We start from the raw sequence: 15,955 nt of genomic DNA on the forward strand, positions 1-15,955 counted from the left end.
TTTGTCTGCTGGAATCCTGTGGTTTCACTGTATTATTTGCTGCTGTGCGTTCGAGAAGGAGGAGAAGAGCCCTGTTGTAACAAGTAATGAAAGCTGGAGATAGCTGAGAGGCTGTCACTGCACTTTGGCAACGCACAGTAGGAGGTAACGACTCCAGTAGCTGTTCCTCATTGTTCACCGCTGGGTCTGGGTCATGGAGGTACCAGGCTTACAGAAGGCACAGACGGAACAGTTACCTAACTTTTATGAACAGAAACATTAAGTAACTTTGTACAAAATCCCAACAAGCCAAGGGCAGAGCCACCAACTAAGTCCAAGAGCGCTGAGGAGCTTTAGCTGAGTAGCAAAACAGTGGGAGGCTGATCATGACAGACCTGAAACCCACTAATTTTATATGCTTGCCATGATGTGCATTCGAGAAATTTTTGGCAAGCTTTCAAATAAAAATAACTCTGAGGAGAAGCACCACCGCAGCAACCGCACAGCTCCAAACTCCTCATTGCCTGTGAACAGATTTTCCCTTTACACTTGCATTGTCTGAGGTGACACCGAAGGAGTTTCCACAAAACTTTCCTCACAAAAACTTCCCTCAGGGCGGAGACACCCCACTTGCTCCACGCGATTTTACGCAGCGCTTCAACCCGCCCTGATGAACCCGAACAGGGGCCCACCAACGCTCCCACCCACCCGCCCGCCGCTGCGGGCCCCAGGGGCAGGGATTCCGCCCCGCCTCAGCCGTCGCCCAGCTTTGGCGGGCTGCGCCTGTCCTCCTCCCCGTCGCCCCCCCCGAGGCCCTCTCCGCTGAGGGGACGGAGCTGCCACCAGCCCCCGCCCCGACGGCCGCCCGCGGCGGCCCCAACCCGCCACACCCGCGCAGGGGCGCGCGCGGCCCCACGTGACATCCCCCCCCCCGCCTTGTGCACCGCGGAGCTTCGCGCGGGGCGCGCCGGCGAGGAGGGGCGGTGCGTGTCACGTGGGCGGGGCGCCGGGGGATCACGTGATGCAGGCGGCCCGGAAAGATCCGAGGAGGAGCTCCGCCGCCGCCATTTTCCTGCGGTGCCCAGTGTGTGTCCCCTGTCCCCGGCCGAGCGGAAGGCGCGCAGGGGGAGGGGACGGCGGCTGGGGGAGGGGGGTGGGAGGAGGAGGAGGGGTCCCTGCTCGGGTGACAGGTCCGTCCCTGAGGGCGGAGCGGGGGCCGCCTGCGGCACGGCGGGGTGAGGAGTCCGTGCAGCTCCATCCCCCGGCTAGTCCTCCCGTCCCGGCCCCTGAGGAGGGAGCGGAGCCGCTCTCGGTTCCAGCGCCGCCAGCAGCCCGCCATGTCCGGCCAAAGCCTCACCGACCGCATCACGGCGGCGCAGCACAGCGTGACCGGCTCGGCGGTCTCGAAAACCGTCTGCAAGGCCACGACCCACGAGGTCATGGGGCCCAAGAAGAAGCACCTGGACTGTGAGTACCGGGGAGGGGTGGCGGCCGAAGGGCTTTCCCCGCGTATCCCGCCGGGCTCCCCCCTGTCTCGGGGTCCTGTGGAGCGGAATACCCGTTGTGGGGCTGCCTCCTTTCCCACCGGCCTCGCGGGGACCTGAAGCCTCGTCAGGCGGAGGAGCTCTGTGTGTTTCAGCATAGGGCATTCTCACGGAGGGGGTAGGATCGGGGACGTGGCGACGGAGAGCCTGGGAGAGGCTGCTCAGCATATCTGCTCTCCAGAAGGGGCCTTATTAGCTGTTCCCTATGCACAGAACCCTCGACAATGTGAGCTTCTGAAGGACAGGGTTTGCCCCATACCCCTTCCTTGGAGAGAGAGAACCACGGAGGCCAAGCAGAGGAATGGGTTGTAATTTCCTTACTAATTGATCTCATTTGTGTTTTGCTAGGGCAGCACTCCCCCATTCTGTAGAGGAGGCGCAGGAGTTTCAAGAAGGAATAGATGATCAGTTATCTTAATTATTTCCCAGATAGTCTACTAGAAAAAAAAAAAAATTGCTTCTCTATCATTCATGTAACTCTTCCCCGTAGAAGAATATGTGAAATGAGTGCTTGAGGGGCTGATCTCTCTCAGTAAGGGTGTTCTTAGTCTTATCCTTTCAAGTCTGTCTCCTTCACTTCGGAAGATGGGCCTAAGAGGACTTCTTTAGACCTTCAGTACCTGAGCTTAGCATCCCATTCAGGGACTGGCCGTTTTTCAGCTTCTATTAAAAATAGATCCAAGGTGGAAAGGCTTAAAAGGTTTTCTATCAACTCTATTCAATCCAGATGATTATGATGAGTGCCAAAGTTCATACTAGTGTATCTCCCGCTAAGCTGTAAGGACACAGGACTGAGGATGTTCTTGGCTCGAATACCTGATTATCTTTCATCTATTTATTCTAGGCCTTTTAGGGACCCTTCTTCCCCCCCCCCCCCCCCCCGCCCCTTCGCTTCCCCCAATATATAATGAAAGATACTGGAGAGAAATGTGTGGATATGCCTTCTCTATGCATGCTTTTTCCTTTCCTCCCACCCACATCCTTGAGGAGAAGGTTGGGTCTTCATACGTCTTGAATTTGTGCCTTCTGAGTCGCTCTATATCCACATTAGAAGACCAGATGATAGTACTAGGATTAATTGTACTGTAGTTATTTCTTCTTTCCACCAAAACATGTCTGACTTAAACCTTTTAAGAAATTCTTGTTCTGCGAGTACCTGAGAGGGATGTGGTGAATTTTTTAGGATAGCCCCAGAACAGCTGCCTCAGTTTCTTTCTGGTATTCCCTTTTCCATTTCATCTCTTGTCTGAAGACTGAGTAGTAACTGAGTGGCTTTATTTTTTTTGGTCAGCCCAGGGTGTCGGAAGGCTGAGGAAATCTTTAGTTTTAAGTAACTCAGTCTCAGGTAGAGAAAACACCTTGCAATATGGCTTACGTATGAAGTGTGGTGTTACTGGATTTCACACAACAGAAGGGAGGCTTTCTGGAAAAAAACTTTTGTCAGGTTTAGCATGGAATAGTGCTAAAAGTACAGTTTCAGTAACAGGGCATTTAGCAGCTGAATTATTTCATGGTATAAGCTTTACGAAAAAGAACATAAAACTGACCAGGCAACTGCTCTTCAGACTGGCGTGTGTATAAAAGGGTGGTGTTCTGAACACGGTTGCTAGGGGACATCCTATTTGAGACCTATAGGATGGTGCTGTAGAAGGGTGCTTGAGCTTCCTTAGAAAGCTATCTGGTAGTTGCTGGATGAGAAGATGGTTTCTCTGTTTCCCTTTTCCACAGTAGACTGTCAAAAGTCCAGTTCCTTCTTCTTTCTCAGGTAATTCTTTTATTAGAGTGAAGCAAACTTGGTTGGGTTTTTTATTAGTTTTACTACTAGTCACCTTTTTTTAGGGGTTAAAATAGATCATGAGTAGATAAGTTTTGTATGCTGCCCCAAATAAGTTTGTTGCGAGTCTCTGTTCCTGGCATCAGGAAATGACACATGGTTTCATATTTTGAAAATTTTCTTTGTTCATACCGTTTATGGTTATATGTTTAAAAATGAATGCTTTTTGCACAAGCTGTGACTCAAGCCCCACCTCTGAATTATTTGCACATATCTTCCTTTTACAACAAACAGTTTAACTACTAGATAAGTCCTATGAACTGACACCTCACTGTGAATGACAATTAATATACTAGCCTTCATAAGCAGCATGCTTCTTAAATATTTTTCTAATTGGTGTTTATTGTGATAATGACAGTTAAAACTTACTTTGTTAAAGGTTGTGTCCTGGCTGAGTTGATAAGCTGAGTTTTCTAATACTGTCCTGGAATGAAGTCTTAGTTTTGTAGCATTTTCTGTGACCATTACATACATTCTTGTTAATGTGGTATCTATATTGCTTGTACAGATCTCAGTATCTCTGACTGTCCTGTTTCTGAAATTCCTGCTGTATTAAGCTTGAGCCATCATGAACACATTCAAGTAGCTCAGTCTCACATTAACTTGTACAAATGGGTGCAAATCTGACAGAGTTACCTGTGCATGTGATTATTTATTCCTGTCCTTATTTGCTTTGCTCTTGACTGTCTGTGGAGTTCCAAAATTGAAGTGCTCCCCATCCTAGGTTTGTATATTCTCTCTGCATTTCCCTCAGTGACCGTTACCTTAATTGAAGAATGTAAAAGGGCATTCTTAGCCCATAATGACAAAAATGTCCCGTTACAAAGGTTAGTTGCTTGTTTGGTTTGAGGGGGGAAGAATTACAATTCTAATTTACAAGTGGACATGTCTTATGATAGGTAGCAACAATCATCTTATGGTCATATACTTGCACTCAGGATATGCTTTTTCTCCTGTTTTGGAGGCCCAGTCTTACAGCTGGGATAAGGATTCTCTGTTTTGTAATCTAGATGCTGCTTTTGTTATAATGAATTACTTGTTTTACAGTAATCAGGCAGGTTTAATAGTCTTGAAACCCTCAAAGCATAGTTCATGAAATTTCTTTTACAGAAAACCTAGTTTCTCTAGGACTTTGTCCTAGTTTTCACATCTCTCTGAGCAGTGATAGCTCAAAACTGGTTTGTGGGTTTAACTTGTACGCTGTGATTTATGCAGCCCTTTCTTTTGCATTCAGCTTTTGGTTGCTGTGTTCAGTGCTGTAAAATGATGCTAAGAATGAGTGCTTTAGGTTGTTTGCATGTAAATGGTGCTGGAAAACTTATTGCCAGATTTCACTGTTTTTTTAACATGATTCTGTTGGGGGGGGTGTGCTTCCATAGGGATACGTGGTGGATAATTCATATTGGGAAAACAAGAAGATACATAGTTAATGCCAAGTAGGAGGTTTAACTAGGTTAGTTCAGTGAAACCACTGTAGCCATGATATCTCAGTAGCATAAAAATGTTTGTGTACGTTTTCATGTTGTGGAGTGTAGTTAAAACAGCTTTGATGTGAAACACATTTAGGGTTGGGTTCTTGAATGAGTATGGCATAGTAACCCTATCCGCTTGTAGCTAATGGAGTAGCGCTCTTTAAAGGAGAATGTGGATGGATGGCTTGGAAGGAAGTTGCAATGCTGTAATTATCCATTCTTAACAGGAAATCTCTCTATAGTTATGCCAGAGTGTAACTTCCTTGACTTCTTATTGTGAAGAAAAATCTGCATTTTTAAGGAAGATGGTAAGCCAGAACCCTGCCCTGTGTTGTGTAGTTGTTTGTGAGAAGCTGTGTAAGTGAAAGTAAACTTAACTGAGCTTGTTGGGAACTTCTTTCCCAAGTCCCTAGTGTCAGCTGGTTTGGTTTTGTCTAGAGGCTACTACTAGTACAAATAAAAATCCAGCTGAAGACTCACTTTATGTCTGTGCTGGGGACAGCTTCTGCTTCCAAATGAAGCGGCACGCAGAGGTTATCTTGTAGAACTGAGGGACAGGGATCATTGCTTTTCCTCACAAGAGATTTGTAGTAAAGCTGGGAAAAAGCAGTGTTTTAAGTGCTTGCCTGCCTTTACATATGGAAGTGTAACTGGTTTATTTCAGTGATGCAGTGAGTTAACTCCTCATGTCTGTGGATACTACTGTGTTCTCCAGTAGAAATAGATTATCCACGTTCCTTTTATGGTATTGTAGTACTTCACCAAATTAGTATTTTCTTTCTGGTTTTGGCAGGATTACCTGAAGTTCCTTGTGGCTTTGCTTCCCATTTTATACTTGACTTAAATTTCTGGAGGCAATCTATTGTAATTTTTCCTTAGAACTGTTCTGTGTAACTGTAATTATTTCAAATACAGATAATTGCATTATTACAACTTTCTTTTGAAGTACTCATTTTTCTCTGAGTTCTTCCATGATTCCTTTATCATTTCTTCCTTAGCCAACTTTTCCTAACTTTTTGCTAGAATTCCTCGGGAATATTTGTTTGTGCCTTTTAGTAGAGTACAAGAACTATCATACTCTTCTAGACAGCCAGAGGGCCAATTTTCTACCACAGCTGCTCATTTGCAGAAAGAATAGCCATTTAGTTCTGCAGCTGTTGTTTTATTTTACTTAGCCTGAAGCAGTATTCTACTTCGGATGAAGTAAGAGGCAGGAACTAAGGAGGAGAAGCTGTAGGACACCTGCAATCAGCTTACTGTGAATCTTCATACTGACATTGTTTCCCATCAGCTGTGGTTATTCAGGTGTCGTAAATTTGAGCTGTAGCTCTAGTTGTGATTTCTTTAATTATTTTTTTTATGGTGCAGTTGTGTCTTAGACCTTCTAAAAGTGAGTCTTGGAAGAGGCGTTCTTCTGCAGTTCAGCCTGTGACCTAATGATCTATTTTAGTCTTTAGTTCCTAATCTTAAGATCAGGTTTTGATCTGTAGATGTGAAAGTTTTCAGTTGTTCCTAGTGACTTGGCTCACAAAGTAACACTGGTTTGCAAAATAGTACAGAAGATATGACTCATCCAACATGGAATTTAAAGCTTCTCTTTTTTTGCATTGTGTATGTTGCCTTATGTAAAGTGCATGATCAGTACACTACGGTAGCAAGTGATGCTGGTAGAATGCTCGGAAAGTTCACTTGTAAAATGTTACTGACTTTTTGCTCTCCCTGGAAAATGCAACACGTTTTCTGAAGCAGAGATACCTTTTGTATTTGAAAGCTTGATTATTTTTTTTTAACAGCCTTCTTAAAATCAAGTTTCTCAATATCTTCAAAATCTTTTCACTCATTCTCAAACATCAATTACTTTTTTAAAAATAGCCCACTGGTCTACTACTGGTCAGATATGTGCACTCTCCTATTTTCTGTAAACTGTGCAGAAGCTGTTCCTCAAGTATGTTAGAAGAAATCACGTAAGTATTGTAAATGACTTGTTTATAAAATCTTGAAGCCCTGTAGTGGGACAGTTATTAAACATTTCCAAATAGTTCATAATACAGGTTTAAAGCAATAATCTCAAGTATGTGTTCTTCTGAGTATCTTAGCAAACTCTTTGCTGCAGCAATGAAAATATCGTTTTGTGTCAAAGAACTGGGGGTTTTGTCCATCAGTATATGAGTTTAACCATTTAGATTTCCTGCTGGTTGAAGTTTAATGGTAGAAGTAGTTGTAATTTGGAGCTGAATGTTATCTTGCAAAGGCTTAGGTAGGAGAGAGATTTTATTACTGATTACATCTGCACTGGTTTAGAAGTAAACAAGAAATAACTGGTCAAAAATCTGCAACCAAGTGGAAAGGAAAGAAACTGATGTTCGTATAAAATTGTGGTTTAGATATTTTGCTTTTATAGCAGTTTTCTGCATTGTGAAATGTGATCGTGAGCAGGCAGGGTATGAACTTTTATTAACGATGTATCCTTCTAAACTCGAGGGAGGTAGAAATACTGTTGCACTTTGTGTTTCACCCCTAGCGTTACATCAAACTTTATCAATTAGCTGGTAGTTTCTATACCTCAAAATGTTGGTAAATTCAGTGCTAACTTGTGGTATTCTCAACTGTACTGATGGTAAATCCAAGTTATGAGTAATATGTGACAAATCGGGTATTGAGATTTGAGAAATTAGGGAACTAAGCTGCATTTAACTGTGTGAAAATAACTTAATGAAGTTAAGCGTCTCATAAAGACTTAACAAATACACTGGATTTTCCGACTGTGACTAAACATCTCCTGTGCTATTTTGCTAAAGGAGCTTTATTAAAGTAATGCTTATCTGGATCATTTGCAATAGTAAACATGAGTAAATTGGGCTTTTATAAGTTTCACCTCAAAACAGAGGGTCTAAAATAACAAGATCTACACCAAAATTTAACTTGGTAGTGTCAATTCCTGGCATAAAGCATAAGAAAATTTACTGGAGTGAACACTGGAGGCATAAAGGGAAATCCTGTAATTTTATTTTAATTTGTGCCGTGACTTATACACGGTCTATAAAATAAAAAGTACAAAAGGAGGGTTTTGTACTCATTCTGAGCTCTCCTATATAATTTCCTTCAGACCTGTGTTCATTTACTGAGAAAGAGCTTACCACGTCAACACATTCTTTTTCCCCTTTCCACACGTTCTCCTGAAAAGACACTTTGGAAATCTTCACTTAATGTTCTTTATTGCTTCCCCCCAAGCAAGCAGTCCTTCAGTCACAACATGCGTACGCTGTAGCAGCGGTGCCGTGCTAGCAGCAGTGATTCTTTTGCTTATGTAGGAAGTGCTAAGTTTGCACGGGTTGAAACTGCGCTCTGGTATTTCACGTATTTACTCTAAATATGGTACTTGCAGTAGCACGTAGCTCAGCTATTCCAGTTGCCAACTGTGTACTGTGACATCAACAAAGTATCTCTATTGTTTGTAATGTTTGTTGATTTCTAATAGTTAATCTAATACGATTTAAAGCACAAATTATGAATCCTTAATAATGCTATTTCCTAATCAAATATTTAGTGTATAAAATTTTTTCACATTAATAGCTTGTAAAAACTGTTTTTTTAATCCTGTTGAAAAAGGTGGTAATGAAATTCATAACATTCCTCAATTATTAAAAACCAAAACACCCCCCCCCCCCATATTCTACTGCACAGCATAAGTTCCTAAAGTTACAAGAGTAAACTGGATTTCCAGACCCAGAATGGATAACATACCAAGTTTTAAACTAAACTCAGGTTACAAACAGAAGTAAACATGGTTTAAATCTTATTTTTTTTAAGATTTTTTCGATGCCTTTAATCTGGCAGTAAATCCACTCAGAGCAGCTCTGGTTGTCTGTGATTTGTTGCTCCGTCTGCCAAATCAGAAGGTTGAGTGTCTTGGCTATCAAAAGCTGGAAGTAGGTGTCTTCATGCTCTTTGGTGTTCTTAGGGGCTGCTTGTTAACTTGCTTTGCCGTTGGCAATGTTTGGATTCTTCTGGGGCGGATAATGAGCTGTAATGTGATATGGCAGTGTTTCTGTACCTGTCTCTTGCTTTTCAGGTGTGTGCATTTTGTTTTGGGTTTAGTTTTGTTACGTAGTGTTGTGTCCCTCTTTTCCCCCCTTCTCCCCGTGTTTGGAGAAATCGCATCAGCATTTTACCTACATTTGTTTGCAGTCACACTTGGCTTATTTGGCTGATATCTCTGCTCTTGCTGACAAATGGGTCGATATTTAATTGGAAATTGGGTCACACTTGAATTTGAATTTTATTTATCCCTTTCACCTCCGTCCCCACCCAGTATTGCCATAATAGTTGCAGCCATCACTGCAACCTGTTTCAAACTTTATGGATTTCTCTGATCTGCAGCTCTGTGTATTCTTGACCTGACCTTATTTTTTGTGTGAAATGTTGTTTAAACTATTGTGATGGTTAAGCCCCCATACTGAGAATGGTGGTGTAATTTGATCAGATTTAATTGTCTGTCCCTTTTTCTATTTTCCAGAAACCATTGGTGTTTGTAATTCAGCAAATATACTGTTATGAAGAGATTAAAAATAATATTCCTAACAGACTGATTTTCAAATGAAAGTTTACTTGATTATGTATAGCAGCTACCTACAGCTGTAGTTCACAATGCGGTTGTTCATTTCTCTATTGATGTAAAGCTAGCTTCATTGAGTCTCACTTACTCATGAAATGCCCTCATCCTTTTCTTCTGTCTTACAAGAGGTACTTAAGTTTAATATTTACAGAGGTGATTGTGTCAGTTTGTAAGTTTTAGGGGTGAAATTCAGGTGTTTTACTTACAATTACTTTTTATTCATCATGAGCTACAACTAGTAGTGTTCAAATCATAGTTGCAGTTAAAGTGGAAAAAATGCCTTTCTGAACGATATCCTTGTGTTCTTTTTTCCTCTTGACAAGCCAAGTTTGTTTACTATTTAGAAATATACTGGAATCCTTGGGTAGATTTTAATTTTGAATTCATTCTCAGGGTGACAGTCCACATCACTTTGCTTTCATTGATATAGACATGCTCTAATTAGCTGTTTTTATTCAAATCAGTGAACTTGGATTTATTATCCTTTTAATAAAATTTTCTGTAATAGATTAATAACCTGTCTTAAATTCCCTAGGAGTTCTTTCTCCCTGGAGTGCTTGCATTTCAGTCCTGAGTGTCACAGTACAGCATTGCAGAATAAAATTTAGGTATCAAAAATATGTGAAGTGGATATTAATCATAGGAATGAAGGAAAAGTCAATGGAAAGCAAATATGAACACTTTTGCATTCCTGGGCTGTAGTTATTTATAATAAGGATATGGAATGCATAGTAAGTTGCTGCATTTGATTAGCTGTCTGATGGAAAAGCTCAGGATGCACAACTCCTAGCTGTAAACTATTTGAAACACAGGGACTAGCACACTATGTTGTGCTTTGGGGGAAAATGATGGTCTGGATACAGACTTTTATTTTTAGGTTCTTGATAGTTAATAGGGAGCTAGCTCAAACTTTCTTCCAGATCTGTTCAGTTGGAATGCTTTGCCACAACAGTAGCATCATTAAGCCTATCAAATGTAATTAAAGCTAAACCATAACTTAAGAGAACTTCCTAGCAGATTGCTTTGCATTAAAAATACAGAATATGTAAAGTTTCAGTGCTGAATTTGTCATGTAAGTGGATAGAAATCCAGAGAAGCTTTTGTGTTAGTTCTCAAATAACAGGGAACAGTTCAATCTCTGATGTTGGGGATTGCATTGTTACGAATTTGAAGCTTTTACATTTCCAGGGGCTGATTTTCTGTTTTTGTTTTGTTGGTTTTTGCTTTTTGTTTACACACCATTATTTTATGAGGAAACTTTCTTCAGATTTAATTATCTGTAAGTAAAATACAGTGCATTGGAGGAGATACTCTTGTAAACTTTTAAACTGTTAATGAGGAGCCTTTGTAGACAGGAATGTGGTCAGCCTGTTGGTATGTGGTAGGGCTGACACAAGATGTTATAACACCTAGTTTTTACTAGAGCTTCATATTCTTCTTAGCTCTGAGGTTTTAACCAGTGAACAAATCTGACTTTGAAGCAAATGGAGTAACCATATTTTGCATTGTTAGAGCTTTTCTTTATGAAACAATTTCATTTTAAAGATAGAATCTGGCTGAAGTCATCTTTCCTTTTACTGAGGACCAAAAGGCAGATGATATTTACTTCTGCTCTTGGCTTTAGTTTATCTTAGAGGCTGTTTGTGATAGGGACATGTCTTTGTGCATGGTAAACAGAGAAATTCCTGTCTGAAAGCTGTGGGATACGGAGGAGTTCTTTCTGTGTACAACTTTCCTTACTGGTCCAGTTTCAGACCTAAAGGGTTTCAAGCTCCATGTTTGCTCTAAAACTTTGTGAAACTTGGTAACCACATGGTCACACTAATGAAGTGCTCACAAACAATCTCTAAAACTGGGGAATGAGGGGGAGAGCTGATCTGGATTTATGAAACTCAGATATAACAGCATTGCTGTGAGGGTGGGTTCTTCTTTGTAAGGTCATTTGCTTTATCCTCTGAAAAGCAGTAAAGGTTAATGTATGGTGCTGGAAAAAGACAATTTCATTTTCATTGTCCATCTTCAATGAAGACCATTCCTGCTCCACCCTAACCTGAATCAGAGTATATTTTAAAACTTCTACTCTGAGCAACTTTGACATGGGCTGTAAAGGATGGTTTTGATCCTTTAGCTGTTGTGTCCTTGTAAAAGGATGCTATTCAAATGTGCATTGAAGCTGTACTTGGGATGAGCCACGATAAGTTTTGTTTGCCCAGGGAGCTCCAAATACCTCACGGGAGATGTTAGTATAAATTAAAGAAGGAAGTAAAAGCTAAATTAGGCAGGCATTTCCAACATTTCTATTAATAGCATGGAGGATTTTAGCTGTTCCTTTACTTGCCTGCCTTCGTGGGAGAGCTGCACACTTACAGTACATGAGTGTCAGTTTTGTGAAGATACCTGTGTTTTGATGCAGGGAGAGAGGTGATTTACTAAAATTTTTTTCTTTGCACTCCAGTGCTCTGTTTTATCCAGTTTGCTAACAGTTCATGTCAAAATCTGATCCTGTATTGGCCAAATTAATAAGTATGAAAGTGGCTCTCATAGACAAATCTCCTTTCATAAGTTCACCTACTTAAGTGCAAAATGTGAAATAGATGGTATGGAATTGATGGAGCTTGCATTAAAATGGTTGCAAGTAGTACTCTAGATCCAGGTATCTTGAATTTTAGTTGCTTTTAAAAAAACCTAGCAATTTAGAAAGTAGTGACACTTTTTTTAACGAAAATTACTAGAATTTTACATGTGACCAAATATGTTAGCATGGAAGGAGCAGCTTTATGTTTTTTGTTATGCTTATTTCTCCTGGTCCTGCTGGGAAAAATGAAGGTTAGTCCCACTTAGGAGTAGACAGAAGTCATACAGAGATGCCTGTTATGTAGATGGCCTTTCACATGAAGAAATCACTTGTGAGATTTAGGGGAAAGAGCAAGGAATAGGAGGAAAGCAACACAATTTCACAATTTCATGTCTAAAATTCATTTCAGAGTTTATACTATCATCTTAGTCCGCATGCTTTGTTACAAAGCCGACTATTTTTCTTTCAGTAGTTCAGCATAGAGAAAGAAAAATCTCAGACACATTCTGCAAAACTGTATTCCAACTGTTTTGTATAACATCAGGGGGTACAAAACTTAGACTGAGATACTAGCCCAAGTACACAACTGTGTAAACCCGTGCTGTCTTGTGTTTTTCTGCCAGTCACTTTGTAGGAGAAGGTTGGTGTTTGATTTTCATTGAATGATAAATATTTGAAGTTTGAGGATTTGCTCCTTTGCACATTCAAATAACTTGTCAGGATTTTTTTTTTTTCCCAAGAAAACGCAGTGTATGATGTAATAGGCAAATACTTTAAATCACTTGCTTCCTTGGTCTGTTAACTGAGATTTGGTAAGGAAAGCTTTGCAGCAAGCTTTGGTCAAGTGTTTTTATTGCCCCTGCATTGTCAGTGGAGAAAGAACTCCTATGGTAAAATCTTGAGGGTTATTAGTTTGGGCTTGACCAGCTTCTTTTATAGAAACTACAGAGGAGGAAAAAATACTTATTCCTCAGCAAAACTCCCTCACGAGATCTGTGTTTTGTTGCTTATTAGCAGCATGATTTTCTTGACTTTGCCTTATTTTCCCCCATTTTTCCCCTTTTTCCACTTGTGTTAGGCTGCTGTTTATGTCATGTTTTTTAAGCTCTTAGATCAGAGCTACAGTTTTCATTAAGACCTGTTAAGCTCTGTTCAGTCAGCTAAACCAGAAAGCAATCATCTGACAGGGCACTGCTGTAGGTATTGCCTGAGAGATCAACAGAAGAGTAAGATACACAGATTCTCCACACAGAATAGGAAACATTGCATAGCTGGATTGTAGCACAGTGTGTGTAAAGTTTATTCATAGTGAGAATCTGGGCTGAAGCCTACTATCTGAGAAGTTTTGCTCCAATAGGTGAGCATTGTGCTATTTATAAGGAAAAGAATATAGCACTGTCTTGTAATAGATAGTACTAATTAAAAAACCTAAAAAATGTGAACTTCCTTCTGTTTCTTCTATACCAGAAAATGCACCACTTTCAGTAAGTTTTATGTACTGGGCTTTGGATACTTCCTATATTAAAATGAAGCCAAATTACTTAGTCATTTTTGCATCTTTATGATGTTGGAAGAGCATGATTTAATAATCATACCATTTTAGGATAGGGCTTAAACTTCTTCAGTGTTAGGTGTGAAAGTTTCCCAGATTTTTCCCTTTATCAGGTTAAACTCTCAATTTTGCTGCTCTGTGTAAGCATATGAAAAGCAGTTAAATGTGGGGTGTTGGTTCTTTGACCAATATACTGAAGGGGCAAAAGGACCAATAACAGATGCTGTTGCACCATTAGAATCTTGTGACAGTACAGCTTATTTAGTACAACAAACTAGCATGAAGTCTTGACAAAAGGCATATTTCCACAAAATGATATGTCTGGGTTTTTTTTTTTTTGCTAGTAAATAACTGGACAGCCCTTTGCTGTAGGTGAAGCTGTAGAGGATGGTATCTGCCAAGACATACGTCCTATCATGAATTTAAATATTTTTAGAATTTATTGTGCTATATAATTTCCAGTTTGCAGAGGACCCTTAGTGTACTGCAGGCATTAGACAGTCTGGGAGGTTGCATAGTAGAAGATGTGTTTTGGCATTAGTGCTTTCCAGAAACTGGAAACAGAAGGTCATAGTCTGATCAAAAAACCTTGCTGTATGGGGGTGGATATACACATCTTCATCTGCAGTTCCAGCAGTGATGGAGGTAGGCAAATATAGAGGCATAACTCCTTTAACTCAAGTACATGTTTCCTGACAGCTCCCAAAGGCATTCAGGAAAAATGGGCTATTCTTGCTCTGAATTAGATCCTGTTTAGAAGGAAATCTAATTTCCAAAGTCTTATTTTAAAATGGGAGAGAATAAGAGATATTCCAAACAACTTTGCTAGAGTGAGTAAGACTTTTGAGCTAGTGAAATGAGACAAGGAAAACCTCAGATCAGATGGCTTTGGTTATTTCTTAGCTTTAGTTTTGTCTCTTAAGCTGTGTAATTAAAGATGCAGCACTGCCATTCAAAGGGAAAAAATGTGAATTACTTGTGGTGATTAGTTCTAAGATAACAAAGATCAGGAGAATTTTTTGGCTTGAAAATGTATTCAGTGAGATGCGGTGGCAGGAGGTCAGACTGGTGTTAGTGCTCGATGGTGGTTTCGGTTTCACTATGCTGTAGAGTGATGGTACACCACTACTACAAAATTACTTTGTGATGCATCTTTTAGAATAAAGTGATGTGGAAGTTAAACAGCTAAGAAACACCTAAATTGCACTTCGGTGAATACTTTGTATATTTAGAAGATACATATATTTAGATTTAGAAACTGCTAGAGGTGTTTACTGACAAAATGTGCTGTGCATGAAGTCAGGAGTGTTTTCTCTGTTTTTCTGTAATACAGGATTAAGGAAGTCACAGACGTTGGGAGGTGGCATAGGTACTTTGGCTGCCTTTGGGTATACTTTTTAAAAGGTTTGATCTGAATCGCATATGGACCAGGTGAGCTCTGGGGCTGAAAGCTTTGAAGAGAGGCCATTTAGCTTTATCACAAATTTAGCTTTATCATCAACAACTATGGGACTTACTCCCACAAGTTGAGATCAGGAGTTCTCTGCAGGATTGAGGAGGGTTGGATACTGAAGGAAACCCTAGTTATGTTAAGGCCCACCTGCTTGCCAACATGACGCCCATCTACAAGAAGGGCCGGAAGGAGGATCCGGGGAACTACAGGGCTGTCAGTCTGACCTTGGTGCCGGGGAAGATTATGGAGAGGTTCATCTTGAGGGCGCTCACAGGGCACGTACAGGACAACCAAGGGATCAGGCCCAGCCAGCACGGGTTCATGAAAGGCAGGTCCTGCTTGACCAACCTTGCTTGATCTCCTTCTATGACCAGGTGACCCGCCTAGTCGGTGAGGGAAAGGCTGTGGATGTTGTCTACCTGGACTTTAGTAAAGCCTTCGACACTGTCTCCCACAGCATTCTCCTGGAGAAGCTGGCGACTCGTGGCTCAGACAGGTGCACTCTTCGCTGGGTAAAAAACTGTCTGGATGGCCGAGCCCGGAGAGTTGTGGTGAATGGGGTGAAATCCAGTTGGCAGCCGGTCACAAGTGGAGTCCCTCAGGGCTCAGTTTTGGGACCGGTCTTGTTTAATGTCTTTATTGATGATCTGGATGAGGGGATAGAGTGCTCCCTCAGCAAGTTTGCAGATGACACCAAGTTGGGAGGGAGTGTTGATCTGCTGGAGGGTGGGAAGGCTCTGCAGAGGGATCTGGACAGGCTGGATCGATGGGCCCAGGCCAATTGGATGAGGTTCAACAAGGCCAAGTGCTGGGTCCTGCACTTGAGTCACAACAACCCCATGCAACGCTACAGGCTTGGGGATGAGTGGCTGGAAAGCTGCCCCACAGAAAAGGACCTGGGGGCGTTGGTCGAGAGCCGGCTGAAGATGAG

General features: G+C 41.3%; 1 protein-coding gene across 4 annotated transcripts in view; it reads left to right on the forward strand.

Annotated features, from left to right (window-relative positions):
• The first annotated feature begins 1,293 nt into the window (after nucleotides 1-1,293).
• The window catches only part of PICALM (phosphatidylinositol binding clathrin assembly protein), a 71,731-nt gene continuing 57,069 nt past the window's right edge, over nucleotides 1,294-15,955 (forward strand). For all 4 annotated transcript variants that reach the window (XM_059826018.1, XM_059826023.1, XM_059826032.1 and 1 more), the window contains exon 1: nucleotides 1,294-1,446. In XM_059826018.1, coding sequence (XP_059682001.1) covers nucleotides 1,317-1,446 — 130 coding nt within the window. In that variant the 5' untranslated portion in view covers nucleotides 1,294-1,316. The remainder of the gene's footprint in view (nucleotides 1,447-15,955) is intronic.

Source organism: Gavia stellata, chromosome 1 (genome assembly GCF_030936135.1).
Source record: "Gavia stellata isolate bGavSte3 chromosome 1, bGavSte3.hap2, whole genome shotgun sequence".
In the NCBI taxonomy this organism is placed as follows: Eukaryota; Metazoa; Chordata; class Aves; order Gaviiformes; family Gaviidae; genus Gavia; species Gavia stellata.